General features: G+C 37.8%; 1 protein-coding gene across 1 annotated transcript in view; it reads right to left on the bottom strand.

Moving 5' to 3' along the window:
* Positions 1 to 15,726, bottom strand: part of TMEM163 (transmembrane protein 163) — a 90,537-nt gene that overhangs the window by 11,648 nt on the left and 63,163 nt on the right. The window contains exon 6 of the mRNA XM_087711878.1: positions 3,926 to 4,037. Coding sequence (XP_087568004.1) covers positions 3,926 to 4,037 — 112 coding nt within the window. The remainder of the gene's footprint in view (positions 1 to 3,925; positions 4,038 to 15,726) is intronic.

Below are 15,726 nucleotides of genomic sequence, written 5' to 3'. Positions count from 1 at the left end.
CCAGAGAATTCCTGCTCAGGCAGAACATCCTCATCTACGGCAGAATCTTCGCTATCCAGAGTGCAGGGGAGAAGCCCTATGGGTGGTGTCCCGGGGCTGAGTAGCAGAGGAGCTAGACTTGCGGGCCCGCTTGGACTTTTGCTTGAGCCCTTCTGCAATGCCCTGGGAAATGGCCTTAGTTATAACCTCTTGTATTTCTGCAAACAAGGCCGTGCCTTGATCCTCTACTGGGAGGACCCTTTTTGCGGCCTGGGGTAAGGGCAGCTGAGGAGCCAGGGGCATTACTGGTGGGAGATCCTCCTCTGCCTCAAGTGAACACTGGAATAGGTCAGCATTATCTTACAACAAAGGCCTGGGGGACTCTGCAGATGCTATGGAAACATCACAGGAAATGTGCTGTTCCTCATCCTCATTGTCTGCAATGGATTGTTCAGTGGCAACAGGGGGTGGCTCCTGGGGTGAATCCCTTATGGGAGGTCCAGTAGTTGATGTGACTGTGCATTGAGCCTTTTCAAACTGCTTTTCAAGCGCCTTTTGGCACCTAATGGCCACCTTGTTCTGGCCACTGACCTGTTTCCTCCCCCCAGCCTGATGGTATCTGCTAAGGGCCTCTGAGGCTGCCTTGCTGGCCTGCCTAATGACCGCCCCACTTGCTGAGGGAACTGGATGGTCTGCCTCATCGGGGGTTCTTTCTGCCATGGTAGGAACTGTGTAGGATCCTTGACTAGGCAGATGCGCTGCACTCACCACCTGGAGACCAAGGATGCAAATAGTCCAGAGGAAGGAGAGTGGAGACAGGCAGTGCTGGTGGGCCAAGTCCATGAGGCACGAACCCAACTGCTCCCAGCACTTCCCAGGTGGCAAAGCAGAAGTATGGCCAGGAGTGGTCAAAAACTGCTGCAGGCACTCTGAGGAACAAGCCTCACTATTAGCGGGGAAGGAAACCCGCCGGATGGCTGGACGGAGAGACCCGCACAACTCTGCTAAGGCAAGGACAGTCGGGCGGCAACAGGAGGAGGAGCGGCAATTTGGCTCCGACTCTGTCCGATGCGATGCAATTAGTGGCCACAAAATGGCCACCACGCTGAAAGGTGGGAAACCTCTGAATTTAAAATGGCTACCACCTTCACGTTAACTGGAAATGGCCATCGCAACAAGAAAGCCAGTCGGAAGGCTTCTGAAATGCTTCTGATGCAATGGGCGAGAACGTGAGCTAAACCACTGCCGCTGCACCCAGAAGACACCAAAACGAGGGAGGCGTTGGCACTCTGACCCCCCCCTCGTCGCCCTTAGCCACCTGACAGCTGTGCGCACCCAAGCGAAGTCCAGGACACGTCGGCTTGCAGATCGATGCAGCTGACAAGAGAAAAGTTTTTTAAAACGCTCACTGACCTGAATACTGTAATAGAAATGGGAAAGAGCTAGTTTGGAGAGTTCAATCAAGGTTATTAATAGGAACCACGTTATAACATGTCCACGGGCTTCGACTGAATTGAAAATCTGAGCTGCCGGTGCAGGAGGCTTGGCTAAAGATCTTCATTTCAATCCAGGGCAGTCAGACAGAATTAACCCATGCTTGGACTCTCCAAGCAGCGCACAGGAGAATGAAGCCTTGTGTAGACAACAGTCTCAACTGTCTAATCATAGAACTGTCTTCCTGCCCTTTCAAATCTATGAGCTGTTGGCCATTCTTGTCTGGCCTTGCAAATAGGAGCATCTTCTGTAAGTTGACATAAAGGAAATTCCAACTGAAGCGTCCTGACATAAGATCACCTTCACCTTGGAAAGGAGTCTCCCTTCTAGTACGGGAGCATGGTCATCTGGTGGGAAGTATTTCAATTTGCATTTCTCTTAGAGAATTCAGTGAAGATGCCCATAGTGCCAAAGGTGTATTTTTCAGGTTCTGTGGTCTAACAGTAGTGATTAAATATTGATGCTCAACTTGGTATGTCTGATGAATGTCAAGTTTCAGACACTGCTATCTGCCCAAATATCAGTAGGTATCTGAATCTCTATACATCAGGACCTAACCCAACAATGTAATTTGTATTTATTTGTATTTATTAGTTTTGTCAACTACAAGATAGCATGGATATGAATGAAAGAAATGAATACAAATAAATGGGGACAGTAGTACAAGGACAATAGGCATGCTGATGCACTTATGCACGCCCCCTTTATGGATCTCTCAGAAATGGGGTGAGGGCCACAGAAGACAGTTTAAGGTTGAAGCTGTGAGGGTTAGAGGATGTAACAATGGAGTCAGGTAGACCATTCTAGGGATTGACCACTCTGTTGTATTATTGTTGTTGTTGTTGTTGTTATGTATAGTATTAAAATTGATACAACAGACCTGTGAGATAATGGTTGTGGCATCTGAATTAAATTATTTTGAAATTTATTTCTAAACAACTTGTGTGTTAAAATTTGTTATTGGATTACAACTTGTTTCACAGATTAACTTTCATTTGAAGTAGGAAACTTACTGGACACTTCATAAATATGATTACTCTTGTCCATATTGTTTGGAATTCTCTTTATGCATTCAATTATGCTACTACCTGGTTAAAGATCACACATTGTAAAAAAAAAATTAAAAGCCTACCATATGGACTTGCTTTATATATGCCTGAGAGACACAGTAAAGTAAGAGTGAAATTATCCCTGTTAACCTCAGACATAAGTCTCACTGAGTTCAAAGGTTGTTTCTCTCAGATGAGTAAAAATAGGATTCTACCTTAATGTGTCACGCAGAGAAAACACATCTTTCTATTTTTCACAAGAGATACATCAGTTGATGTTCTTTCAAAAATTTGCATAGGAAAAAAGATAATGTCACCAGAATTAACATTCCCAGTGAGAACTATTAGTCATTGTTGCCGAGAAACAATAAATGATGTTGGCAACATGGAGAAAATTCCGTGATCTTTATAAAATCATAGATGCGATATTATTTTTGAAGGATTGTTCTATTGCTGCTGTTACTAATTTTATTTGTTTATTTATAAAATGTATTGGCTGCCAAACTTATCTAAACATAATTCACTTCCAAACCATAAATATTGTTATAATTTGTAGGTAAAGAACCCAGTTTTTAAATTTGTGCTAAGGGCTTTTTTATCCAAGTCCTATTTTAAAAGCATTTTAATTTTAAAAGTGAAGGTTAGTTTAGTTCCTGATTAAGGAAAAGTGTGTGTATAAGTCTGTTGTATCAGTTGAAATAGTAAAAGACAGATTTCTAACAATCCCATCATTGCACACATTAACATGATTTAAGAGTGATACAGTCTATGCAGTATTCCTGAAGTCTGAAAAACAACAATAAGCAAAAGACAAACAGCAATTCCAGGCAAAATGCAGATGGACAATTATTATTGAATCTAGTAAAATGTAGATGCTTAGGGATTTTTTAAAATGTCTATATTCTGGCCAAATGTTGAGTGTGAAAAGTCATTTCGATTGTCAAATTTGACAATAATTTTTGGTACATTGTTTTCATGTCGATTGTCAAATTCAACAATAAAGTTTGGTACATTGTTTTCATTGGATTGAATGACTCATTGAAACATTTTATCTGGCTATTCCACTTCAAAGTTTATTTTTCCCTGTACTTATTTATTTAGATAAACTGTTAGTGGCTTTAATCATAATCACAATCATAATTTCAGAGCAACAAGCAACAGGATCAGGTAGAACCTGAATTACTTCTGTGCATAATGTTTGCTTCTAATTTCATTCATTTTTCGAACAGGTTAGAGAACAAAGGGCGCAGTCAACTCAGAAAAGTTAACCAAATCTGTTATACATACATTAACCAAGTCTCCTCTCTGTAATTTCATCCAATCACAAAGAACCTTCACTTACCTCTACTTCACTAGCCTTTGATTTAATAATATCAAGAAAGAAATTACTGTTTGCTACTTACCATCTGTTAACAATGCTCTGCTTGTAAGCACCTTCCCCAACATAAATTTGATCACTGCTAAAGTAGTACAAAGGATTCCACTTAAAATTGAAACACTGTATAGAAAGTCATCCTGAAAAAGAAAAGGGAAACATTCTATGCCATTTTGCCACATAATTCAAATAATAAACTTACAGATGGAATAGTTCTGAATCAAAGTGTGCTAAGGTTGACTGATTGGTTTTATAACATATATAAACTGCCTCATTCTGGCAGACCTGGGTAGGATACAAAGGTAAAATAAAAATGGAAAACAATTACAAACAATTACCAGCAAATACCCTAGGTATCCTTAAACTATTTTGTCTATTTAAAGCCCAAATTTATGCTGGGGGGGGGGATTGCTTTGGTTTCTTTACAAAACCTCAGCAGAGTAAGAGCTGTTGACATCCAGACTCACTTGTTAAATAGGCTGCTTTACAAACTGAATGAATGAATCTGTATCTCCAGGAGGTACTTATTCCATAAGTGGGAATCACTGGAATCAGGCCTTCTCTTGATAGTTGGACCAGATAAGCAATACCAGATAATTCTGGTATTGTTCAATAAATCCTAGTTCTGTGTCACACAGGGTTTGGAAAATAATAACAACTTAACATTATGGCAAGAATTATGTCCTCTCCAAAGAGGCATTGATAATGGTTGTAGAGGGTGTGATAGGTGGCAAAAAGAATTACACTGCAGAAATGGAAAAAATTATGTTGCTCTAAAGATTGGTTTTGAAAATGGGTAATTTATCCTTCTGAAAAAGGCAATATTTTCAACTAATCAAATTATGAAGTAATATGTTCTTCTTTGGCATAGATTTTATGATATTTTAAAGTGATACAGAAATATTATTAGGTGACATCTTTCCAAATTTTTGTTTTTCATGATAATATAGTACTGCAAGAATTTTTGTAAAGCAGTGGCATTTAAGACATTATCTTAGATTTTTACTGTTGTAACTGATTACATTTTGTTAGTCTGTGAAGGCTTTTTTTCTGTTTCATTTATTTTAGTTATAAATCAGGGCTAGCATTCTTTCTTAATTATTATTTAGCACTGCGTGATTTTTCTCCCCCATGAGTTATCTTTGTATTTTATTTATTTTGGTAAATCTCTAAAAAAGAAATAAGGATTAATAATATAAAACAAAAACTAACTTTTAAGCTAAACAACTATGAGGAGAATGCTATAAATTTTAACAGCTGTCTGAAAGGAAACACCCAATCTTCCTGGAAAGCGAGATGCCTTGTTTTCTACAACCTTCCTAGCTGGTGCCACACACAACCTAGCTAGCTTGATAAAGACTTGACTTCAGGCATGGGAGGAGGGGGACGAGAGAGAGAGAGAGATGGTCTTTCAGATGAATATTTCAATAGAACACATCTCTCTGCCTCTGGAGGAAGCAAGAAAATTGATCTTTGCCTACACACACACACATACACTCTACACACAGAGAGAAGAAATAATTCATATTCAGAGCCAGCAGTTGCAGCAAAACAGATCTGAGATCTTGGAAGCTGTAGAGAGCAGCAGATCCAAGCCTCAAAAACTGGGAAGAAAGAATTGGTTCCCTATCACTTTCTTTCTGCCAGCCAGACAACGGCGCTTTAGCCACTTTGGAACAGAAGGCTGTGGGGAATGGGGAGAGAAACATTTTGTGCCAAATCACACACTCCCGACAGCTGTCTAAATTTATGCTTTCCTACTAATTCCATCTAACGCAAAGGTACTCTGATTTTTCCATCAATTGTGTTAAAAAATACTGCTACATGACCCCTTCACGTTTGGTGATCAAAATATTATTACCAATTTGCAGCTTCATGAGGTGCAAACCAAGGATTGAACGAAGAAGAGGAAGAAAAGAGAACACAAAAAGAAAGAGAATTCAGGTTTCTGGCACAAAGACTGTCAAACAAACAAACATACACCAGAACACGTTCAATGAACTATTATTAATACTTCTGCATCAGAGCTGCTGACTGCAACACCTGCTTGCTTTTCCTAACTCTCTCTGCAAATATCTCACAGGTATTTTACACACGCACCAAAATTAAATCGGTCCTCTTTTTATTCCACTTTGGAAAATGAACAGACTGAGACTGAGTAGGAGTAAGGTCATGAAGTTCTGGAGAGTTTAAAGGAGCCTCTCATCCAAAGATTTGATAACAGCCAAAGGGTCCAATGCAGAGATGAGAATATAATGACAACAGGATCTGTCCACACTCTCTGGAAACAGTACAAGAGCCTAGGAGTGAATTATTACTTTTCGAAATTAATTCACCTTCCAAAAATGATGAGACATACTTTAATATAGTGGTAAATGAATAAAATAATCCTAGCCATCTGCTGCCCTATCCCTCAGGACCTTTCCTCTCTGGTGCCACATATCTTCTTGATATTGCTTCTGAAAATCATTAAACAGGGCAACAAATCCATCGACTCGTATTGTTCATTGCTTCACTAGACTATTTTAATTAGAACAGCAGTGCTGAATTACAACCAGAGGATTAACATTTAAACACTACCATAATGAGAAATTTTTTTTATTTAAAATAAATTTATTAACATTGCATATTTAAATAATATATACATTTTGTCTATGTGCTTGGGTCTATGACATATATTTCTTTAAATACTTTCGTGTAAATATGCCTTTATTAGCCCTACTGTTTACCTGCATCAGTACATCGACTTTGAATATCATACAGCATCAAATCAATATAAAGATAGTCCTTAACTTATGATGGTTTGTTTAATGACAGTTTGAAGTTATAACGGTCTCGCAAAAAGTGAAGTTGCAACCATTGTACCACCCCCTACAAACAAGGGGCAAAGTGCTTGGATTGCGATTGTTGCAGCATCTTGTGGTCATGTGATTATTATTTGCACCCTTCCCAGTTAGCTTCCAAGAAGCGAAGTCAATCATGGAAGCCAAGTTTGCTAACAACTATTTAATAACCATGAGGGACAGAAGACTTATGAATTCTGGGGCTAAAAAACACAAAGTTCCTGGAGCACCTGAAGATTCAAGTTTAAAGCTTTACAAAGGATTGACATGGAAGTTAGGTTAACCTAATATTTATCGACTGATGTGTTTGTTTATTTATTTATAACCAACTTTATTACAGATGGCCCTTGAGATACAACAGATTGTTTAACAAACAATAGATGCAAAAAAAGATATATGACTCTGTTTCAAAATTACAATGGCTGCAGCATGTGGTCATTCACCTTTAGGACTGATCACAGGATTGCTGCAGCACTCCCCCATACCTCTCCCCCATCCCACCTGTCCAGAACCCACACATCCATCACCCACCACACTTACCTTTTGAAGTTCTCCGTACCTCATATTGGGGAAGGAGGGCAGGCCAGACAAACTGCTTCATTTTGCTGCCTTAACAAGGTCTGCATAGCACTGCAGAAGTTTCTGAATGCTGCATAAATCTTCTGCAGCACTGTGCAAATCACGTTAAAGCAGCAAAATGAATTGCTTTATTACCTGGCCACATGGCACAATTCGGCAAATGGTGACTGTACCAAAATGAAATTTAGCTTCTGAAAACATGACGAATGCTTCCAGAATCATGCCACGAGGCTATGCAATGAAGCAATCCATTATGAAAGCCTTGGAGCTCTTCAAAAGGTCAGAGGAGGAGAAAGGTGTTTGGCCCGGGTGGGGTGGGAATTAGGCCAAAGGCCTGGAAGGACTCACTGGGAGTGAGAAAAAGCCTATTGGGATTCAACGAATGGGAAATGGAGCATGGGCGAACTTGGGGGTGGGGCAAAGAATATACCTAATCTTTCTTTCTCCTTCTATTTTCCCCATAACAACAACCCTATGAGGAAGATTGGACTGAAATTGAATGACTGGCCCAAAGTCACCCAGGTGAGACTAAAACTCACCATCTGTTTTCTAGCCTGGTGCCTTAACCATTTAAAGCAAGCTGGCTTTAGCAGTTGATTTCTATCAGATAAAAGTGATGAAAGATTTGTTTTTGTCTCAAATATGTAAATATTTCTGTTATATTTAACTTGTTTTCTTTTCATTGTAAACCTCGAAAAAGGCTGCATTTGTTTCTAACAATGGTTATACAGCACTCATGAATATTCCATGGTTTGCTACACTTGATAAACCAAGTGACCGAAAAAGGAGCAAAAATAGAAAGGAGGAAAAAATGGTTTTGTAAGCAGATTTTACATTCTATTTTTTCATAAAGTCTCACGGATGCTGGTTGCAAGGAAGACTCCATATGGTAGGGATGTACAATTTTGGCTTTCAGCACAAGTCGGCTAAATATGCAACCGGGATAAATAGAAAAATATAAGTGGAGCCAAGGCAAAAATTAAAGTTGGTTTAATTGAAAACAGAATTAAATTATATAATACCAGTGTTCATTTATTATCTGTTGTGCAATAAATGCATTGTTTTTCATTAAGGCTTTTTAGGTACAAAAGCAGAACAAAACTATTTTAAATATTTTTACTACATTATTATTATTCTTAAAAGGTATCTTCTATTGAAAAATATGGAAAACAGAATGTATGAATATGTGTGTGTGTGTGTGTGTGTGTGTGTGTGTGTGTGTGTGTGTGTGTGTGTGGTTAGAAATAGAGATAGAGAGAAAGGCAAGACTTGGTTGCAAGAACAAAGCAATAATATAAAATAATATTCTATTTGGTTGGTTATACACTGTTTAAATCAGAAAATATTAAATATCAGTGGGAAGTCTTGCTAGCATCAATAATTACTTCTCTTCCAATAGACAGTATTTTGCAACCATGCTTAATTCTCACAAGGGTATCTCTAGGGAGGGAGCTGCCCTCTATGTTGTTTCTCTCTGTGTTTGTGTGTTTAGCCTACAGATATTTTCCTTTTATACACAATGATGCTATTGTTGGCTACTCCATCATATTTCCAAGCTTTCTGCCACAATACTTTACATTTTAGGGAAAATCAGAGATAACCTATCAAAAAAATTAAAGACAAAAATTCCCTGATCAGACAGAAAGACAAAAGGACACTGCCAGATTTTTTAAAAATACCTTCAATTCCATGCACATTTTGAAGAGAGATCGTTTTTATTCTACACTGCGCACTTATTGAGATGTATTATGAAATGTATTAATCTTATCGTACATTGTATCTTATTAGTAAATATATCTCAATACTTTCCTAGGTGTACTGAGATGTTATTTGCCAAGGGTTGCCATGGAAACTATACAATAAAGATCAAACAAGAGCAGCACTTGTGGTATCCCTTTGTTGGACAAAAAAAATATCCTAATAATTGTTTCATAAATCGCCATTGTGCCTAGATCAAGAATTACAGCCTCATTTGAAAGACTGGTTTATAAACAGCCTATAATTTTATAAAAGATTTTATAAACATAAAATCACATTTAAGTGGCAGAGAACCTACTATTTCCAAACTGTCTAATGCTCCTGCACAATGAATGGCAGGTGCTGTTTTCACAAAGGGAGAAGAAATGTGTTTGAATATGACCAAATTGTGAAGTAGTAACTTTCTGCATACATTTTTAATGTATTAATGTTTAATTTTCAGACTTTGCACTGGGACACTTAAAAGGTTGTAAGGTGGAGAATACTGAAATTTTAATTATAAAAATATCTAAAGTATTCTACAAGTGGGTTCTATGTTGAAAACCCAAAGCAAGTCTATTGATATCATGATGATCCAAATCCATGCCATTTGAGAGCCAGTTTGATATAGTGGTTAATGCATTGGGTTAGAAACCAGGAGACCAGGAATTCTATTCACATCTTAGACCCAAAGCCAACTTGGCCCAGTCACTCCCTCTCAGCCTAGGAAGGTGACAAGGGCAAACCATTTTTTAAATCTTGCCAAGAAAACCTCAAGTACTAATTTAGACAATTGGCAGGATTCAACATTGACTTAAAGACACAAAGCAAACAAAAATGTCACAAACAAATAGCAAATAATCAAAAAGTTAACTGTTCTATGGACTTGCAAAACTATGTTGACACAAAACCAAGAGAGATAATACTAATTACAGGAGATTGAAATAATAGAATCAAAATATAAATTTTAGCAGTCATCTAATCCAATCCCTGGTCAGTGCAACATCACTAGAAAATTCTAACACATAATCATCCAGTCTTTCTTTGAAGACCTCTAATGTTTCCTTGTGGCATACTTTCCACTGGCTGACAGCTGATATAGTTTTTCCTGATACCTATCATGAACCCACTCCTTCCACCCCTTTGTAATTTTAACCTATTAGTTCTGGTCCTGATCTCTGGAACTATATAGAATAAATCCATTCTCTCTTTTATATTTAACTTTTCAATATCTCCCCATAATTATATTCTCTTTTTTAGGCTTAATATACCCCAAAAATTAAAACATTCCTTCTAAAGCTTGATTTCTATGCACTTCATCATCTTGCTAACTTTTCTCCGAACCTACAACAATTTGTCATTGTCCTTTTTTGAATTAGGGTGGACACAGTATACCCATAGGGGTCTGATATGAGTAGAGTCGAATAATTACTTCCCATGATCTAGATTCTTACGTTTTATTAGTACGCTCCAAGATAGCATTCTTTTTTAAACAGTTGCATCACATTACTGAGTTAGTTTAATTTGCAGTGGACAAGGACTCTCAAATCCTTCTCACAAGTAGTTTCCCAGGAAGCATCTTCCTCTACTGTTCAAGGACTAATGCAAGTCCTCAGAACTTCTCAAAGACTACTGAGAACAGTTCTCAATTATCTCTGTTCAACTATGACTAAAGCCATAGATTTAGGCGGCACCCCAACATTCATTTTTGATAAGATTATGCTCTATCATCAATGCTCGGTCATATTTTGGGATTTTCTTGGAGTCACAGGAAAAGTAAGTAGAGGCCATTGCCAGGAAGATTGTTGCACAAGTCCATTTCAGGGTGGTATTCAGCAGATTCTGACCAGTTCTGAAGAACCAGTAGCAGAAATTTTGAGTAGTTTGGAGAACCAGTAAATACCATCTCTGACTGGCCCTGCCCCCATCTATTTTCTGCCTCCTGGGTCCCAGCTGATTGGCTGGAAATGGGGATTTTGCAGTATCCTTCCCCTGCCACACCCACCAAGCCACACCCACCAAGCCATGCCATGCCCACCAAGCCACGCCCACAACCGGTAGTGAAAATTTTTTAATCCCACCACTAGTCCATTTTGCACTCTAGTTGTAGCTGTTCTTGGAATAGGGGCTAGTTACCACACACTTGGAATCCTCTCGTCATTTCACATTTGACTATTGCAGCTTACTCTACATGACATTGCCCTAAAAGATCATTAAAAAGTTATAACTGGTTCAAAATGAGCAAGCCAGATTTGCCTACATGATATATCTAAGGGTAGGAACTAAATTGACTGCTGGTTGGCTTGTGGGGGACAATCAAGGTGCTGATTGTTAACTTTAAAATCCTATATGGCTTATGATCTGAGTATCTTTTGAGACTGCATGCTGATGGTGGAATCTGCCACTTCAGTGAGGTCTTCGAAAAAAAAGTGGACTGCAAGCTCGGAGAGGCATGTTGACCCCAGAAATATGATGGCAAACAATCTTTGTGATGGCTCTCTAGAACAGTCTGCCTCTAGAGATAGCGACGGCTCCTTCCCACTTAATATTTCATGCAGCAGTGAAGAGCTGGCCCTTCAGAAGGGCCATTCAATATAAAGCAGCTATGATTTATTATTTAGTTAAAAGTGGGAATATGACTTTAGACTGAATTGTTTTATACATCTTTGGGGTTATATTTACATTATCTTAATATTAACCATTGTAACAATTATTATAAAACATAAAAACTGTATACTTCTCAGAGTCTGATTTACTCGAATGACACAGAAACCTAAATAAACAAATACATTCATTATATGACTTTCTGAACTTTTTACTTGGCACTAAAAAAAGGATCAAAATTGTATTTTTAAAAAAGATGCACCATTTTAATCATATTTTATTCCCAAATGCCTTTCCACAAATCTTAGGACAATTCATATAATAATGAATATATGAATTTCAGACAATCAGGTAAGCATGCCACTTGCACAAAATATTACAACTGCAGACTCCTGCCCACTGATCTTCATTCTTCTACACTTAGCACTCCACCAATTCTTTCCTCAAGCTCTCAGATATGCTGAATTTCTCTCTTGACATAGAGGGAAATTTGTTAGAGGGATCCTCTTGAATGCCTTCAAGACAAAGGTATTTTTCTTTTTAGCTATATTTTTAATGAAGTCATCATATGACACAGGTAACCAAATAAGTCATGTAAGTAAGTAAATGTCATGCATAAATAATCATATCAAAATGTCCTTTACTGAATAAATGTGTCCTCCTTTGTTGTAGTAGATGAAATACATATAGGATTTGTTTTGATCCCTATGGGAATGAAAGCAGGATCCAAACATATTAAAATTGCATGCAATAGTCAGATGCTGTCTGTATTGCAAGCAATTACTGATTTAGTCAAATCTAATTGTTTAATCCTGCACGACTGGGGAAAATTGAAGTGAATGGTTGCCAGGCTAACATTTACAGGCACTGCCCAAAATTTTTACTGCTTTTGGAGATATGGGACAGCAAATCTATTTTCTTGCTCAAAGTACTTTTGTATGACTTGCCTACTTCTGTGGCATTGTTGTATAATTCTGCTGTCTTACAACAGCTACCCAGACAACCTAGAGCAGTGATGGAGAAACTTTTCAGCACCTAGTGCTGAAAAGGGAGCATGCACGCTCCTTGGCGCCCAACCATAAAGAGGAGCTGCCCAGGGGGCATGCACACACTGGAAAATGAACTTCTGATTTCTGGCACGCACATGCGTGTCGGCCAGCTAGTCTTCCAGTTACTGGCATGCATGCGCGAATGACAATCAGCTGGCCAGCGCGCATGCTCATGCCAGAAAACAAAATACCAGCTCTTCCAGTTTTCAGCACTGCACATGCATGCCCGAAACCCAGAAGAGGAACTGGTGATACTCAAAATTGGAAGCTGACAAAATGTGCTATGCGACATGGCTCCACATGCCACTTCAGGCATGCGCGCCATAGGTTCGCCATCACAGACCTAGAGACTGTTTTGTTATCCTTTTCTCATCCCTGTTAAAGGAGCATACTTCAAGAATGTCTTGTGGTAAAACTTCTGAAGGTATCCCACTGAAATTTTAAAGTTGCCTAAACTTTCCCCAAAAGAAAGACAGTTTCAGGCATTTTGTAATTTTCCCATTGTAGACAAATAGACAAATCTTTTTAATAGAATCTTGAATATCAAAATGGTTCAAACCAATTTTGGTTGTCATTGAATCTCTGATCACAAACCTGAATCAAATCATAGCCTCTTCACGCGTCCTTGTCAAATCTGATCAAGTTTGCTTTACATAGGAAAGTAGAATACATGTGACAGGCAAACCTGAACTCTTTAAAAAAAACAAATTTGAGAAGTGAGTTTGTTTTTCAAGCCTCTTCTAATGGGCTTTAATTGCAGAGATACAGTCTACTGCCCCTAGGAGCTTTGAAAACACACACATTATCATGTCAAATCAAGCATTTTAATCTGAGGGTTTCAAACTGTGATTCAATATTCTTAGAATACTGGGACTACATTAGACACACAATGAATAACTTGACTCAAAATTGGAAACTGACAAAATGCATTTTGAAAGAAATGGCTGGAATTCTCTACTGTACATCTCAAAAAGTCTAAAGCAGATCTACTTCTGTAGCTGAAGAAGCTTCAGAAAAGTTTCACTGAAATAAAAGTCTAGGATTTAGGAGAGTTCTCTCCCATTCCTTTCTCAATTTATTTACCTGTTAATATAGGTAGTCCTCAACCTGACAATCATAATTGAGCCCAAATTTTCCCTTGCTAAGTAACAAAGTTATAAAGTGAATTTTGCCCCATTTTACAACTTTCTTGCTGCAGTTAAGTGAATCACTACAGTTGTGAACCATCATAAATACAAGCCAGTGACATGAGGTAAATGATAGTAGTGTTTCAATATCTTTTTGCCACAAAAAAGAGGGAGTCAACCTATTCTGCAAAACACCAGAAGGCAGGACAAGAAGCAATGGATGGAAACTAATCAAGGACAGGAGCAACCTAAAACTAAAGAGAAATGTCCTGATAATTAGAACAATTAATCAGTGGAACAACTTGCCTCCAGAAGTTTTTAAGAAGCCATTGGACAATCATTTGTCTGAACTAGTATAGGGTTTCCTACCTGAGCAGGAAATTGGACTGGAAGACATCAAAGTTAGAATACTTTCGAACTCTGTTATTCTGTTATTCAGTTGCCAAGCACTTAAAATTTGATCATATGATCATGGGGCTGTTGCAACAATCATGTAAAAAAAAGTTATAAGTCATTTTTTCTAGTGTCATTGTAACTTTGAACGATCACTAAATGATTGGTTTTAAGTCAAGCACCACCTGTAAGAGGTAAGTCTAATGCAGCAGGGCAAATGCCAATACAGCCTATGATTGGGTTCTCTTGACAAGCTATGTGCTACATTTCCTTAACTATGGATTGTGTGACCTTAAAAATATGAATTATAAATACATTAAAACTGAATAAACCATAACTTCCTTAAATCATAGTTCATTAATACTTTGCTCTTCCCCATGAGTTAATATGCTGTATTCTTACCAGAACATAAAGAGAAAATTTTATATTAGAAAGTTTGTGCCAAAGCCACATGATTGAAAATGGGAGTCATGCTGTTAAAATTTCATACCAAGCTTTGTAAAATGATTGTACAAAGAAAGATAGTTAAGAAATCTATCAAGCTAAGCTCCCTTGTGCCATTATTACAGACAATTTAGTTGATTTTCTTCTAGACATAATTCTTAGACAATAGTATGTAAATTCGTAAAACCTGGAGATTGTGTGCTTCCTTTAAGCACAAAAGCTGGTTGATCAACTTTTGGCAGCCATTCTTTCACATCCCAACCCCCCTCATAGGATTCTTCTAATGAAGGAAATAGATAGGACTACTATGTATGATTGCCATCATGGGTTACATATAAAAATGCAGGATATCTCATCTAAATCTGATGGTAATAACAACATTAAACAAGATCACAACCAGTCAATTGCAAAAGGCAGCCTTAATTGGAACAATTTACAACAATACCTTTAATATCATCAGCAACATCTAGCAATCTCAGGTCCTTGGGAAGGACTCAATAGATCAATAAAAATGCCAAATCTAGCCTAAACATCTGGCTGAATATGCGATGAACAAAACCTAAAATTCTACCTAAAATAGGATTTTGGAGAATATAATTTCACTTTAAGCAGCTCTACGTCTGTAGAACCTCAAGAAAACAGTACTTCTGTAACAACATTTAGCTACAGTAAAGTAAATTGCTTCTAGAGCATTCTAGAATCTTGGACACAAGAGCACCACTTATTTCTATTGTTGCAACTATTCTGAATAATCTTGTATTATACCGTTACAAAATTTCCTCAACTGTAACATACACTGCAGATTACAACACAGGAAATCTGAAAAAATTCCAGTTTTTTAACATTTCCCCAATGCTAACGACTCCTAATCCAACTTTTGGCCACAGCACATTTCTGGAATTTTTAATTTCTAGAAGTGAATGGATTTGGTGTGTTAATACAAAAAATAATAATAAAGATAAAATTGACAAAACATTGGCTGACTTTATAAAAGATAAGCTTGCAATTTTTATACAATTTCATAGAATGCAAAGCTACAAAAGAGCACATGCA

The sequence above is a fragment of the Thamnophis sirtalis genome, unplaced genomic scaffold (assembly GCF_051295495.1).
Source record: "Thamnophis sirtalis isolate CommonGarterSnake01/CBP01778 unplaced genomic scaffold, rThaSir2_p1.2 scaffold_1, whole genome shotgun sequence".
Lineage (NCBI taxonomy): Eukaryota > Metazoa > Chordata > Lepidosauria > Squamata > Natricidae > Thamnophis > Thamnophis sirtalis.
Note: the sequence above shows the minus strand (reverse complement) of the source record. Positions and strands in the feature narration are given on the sequence as shown.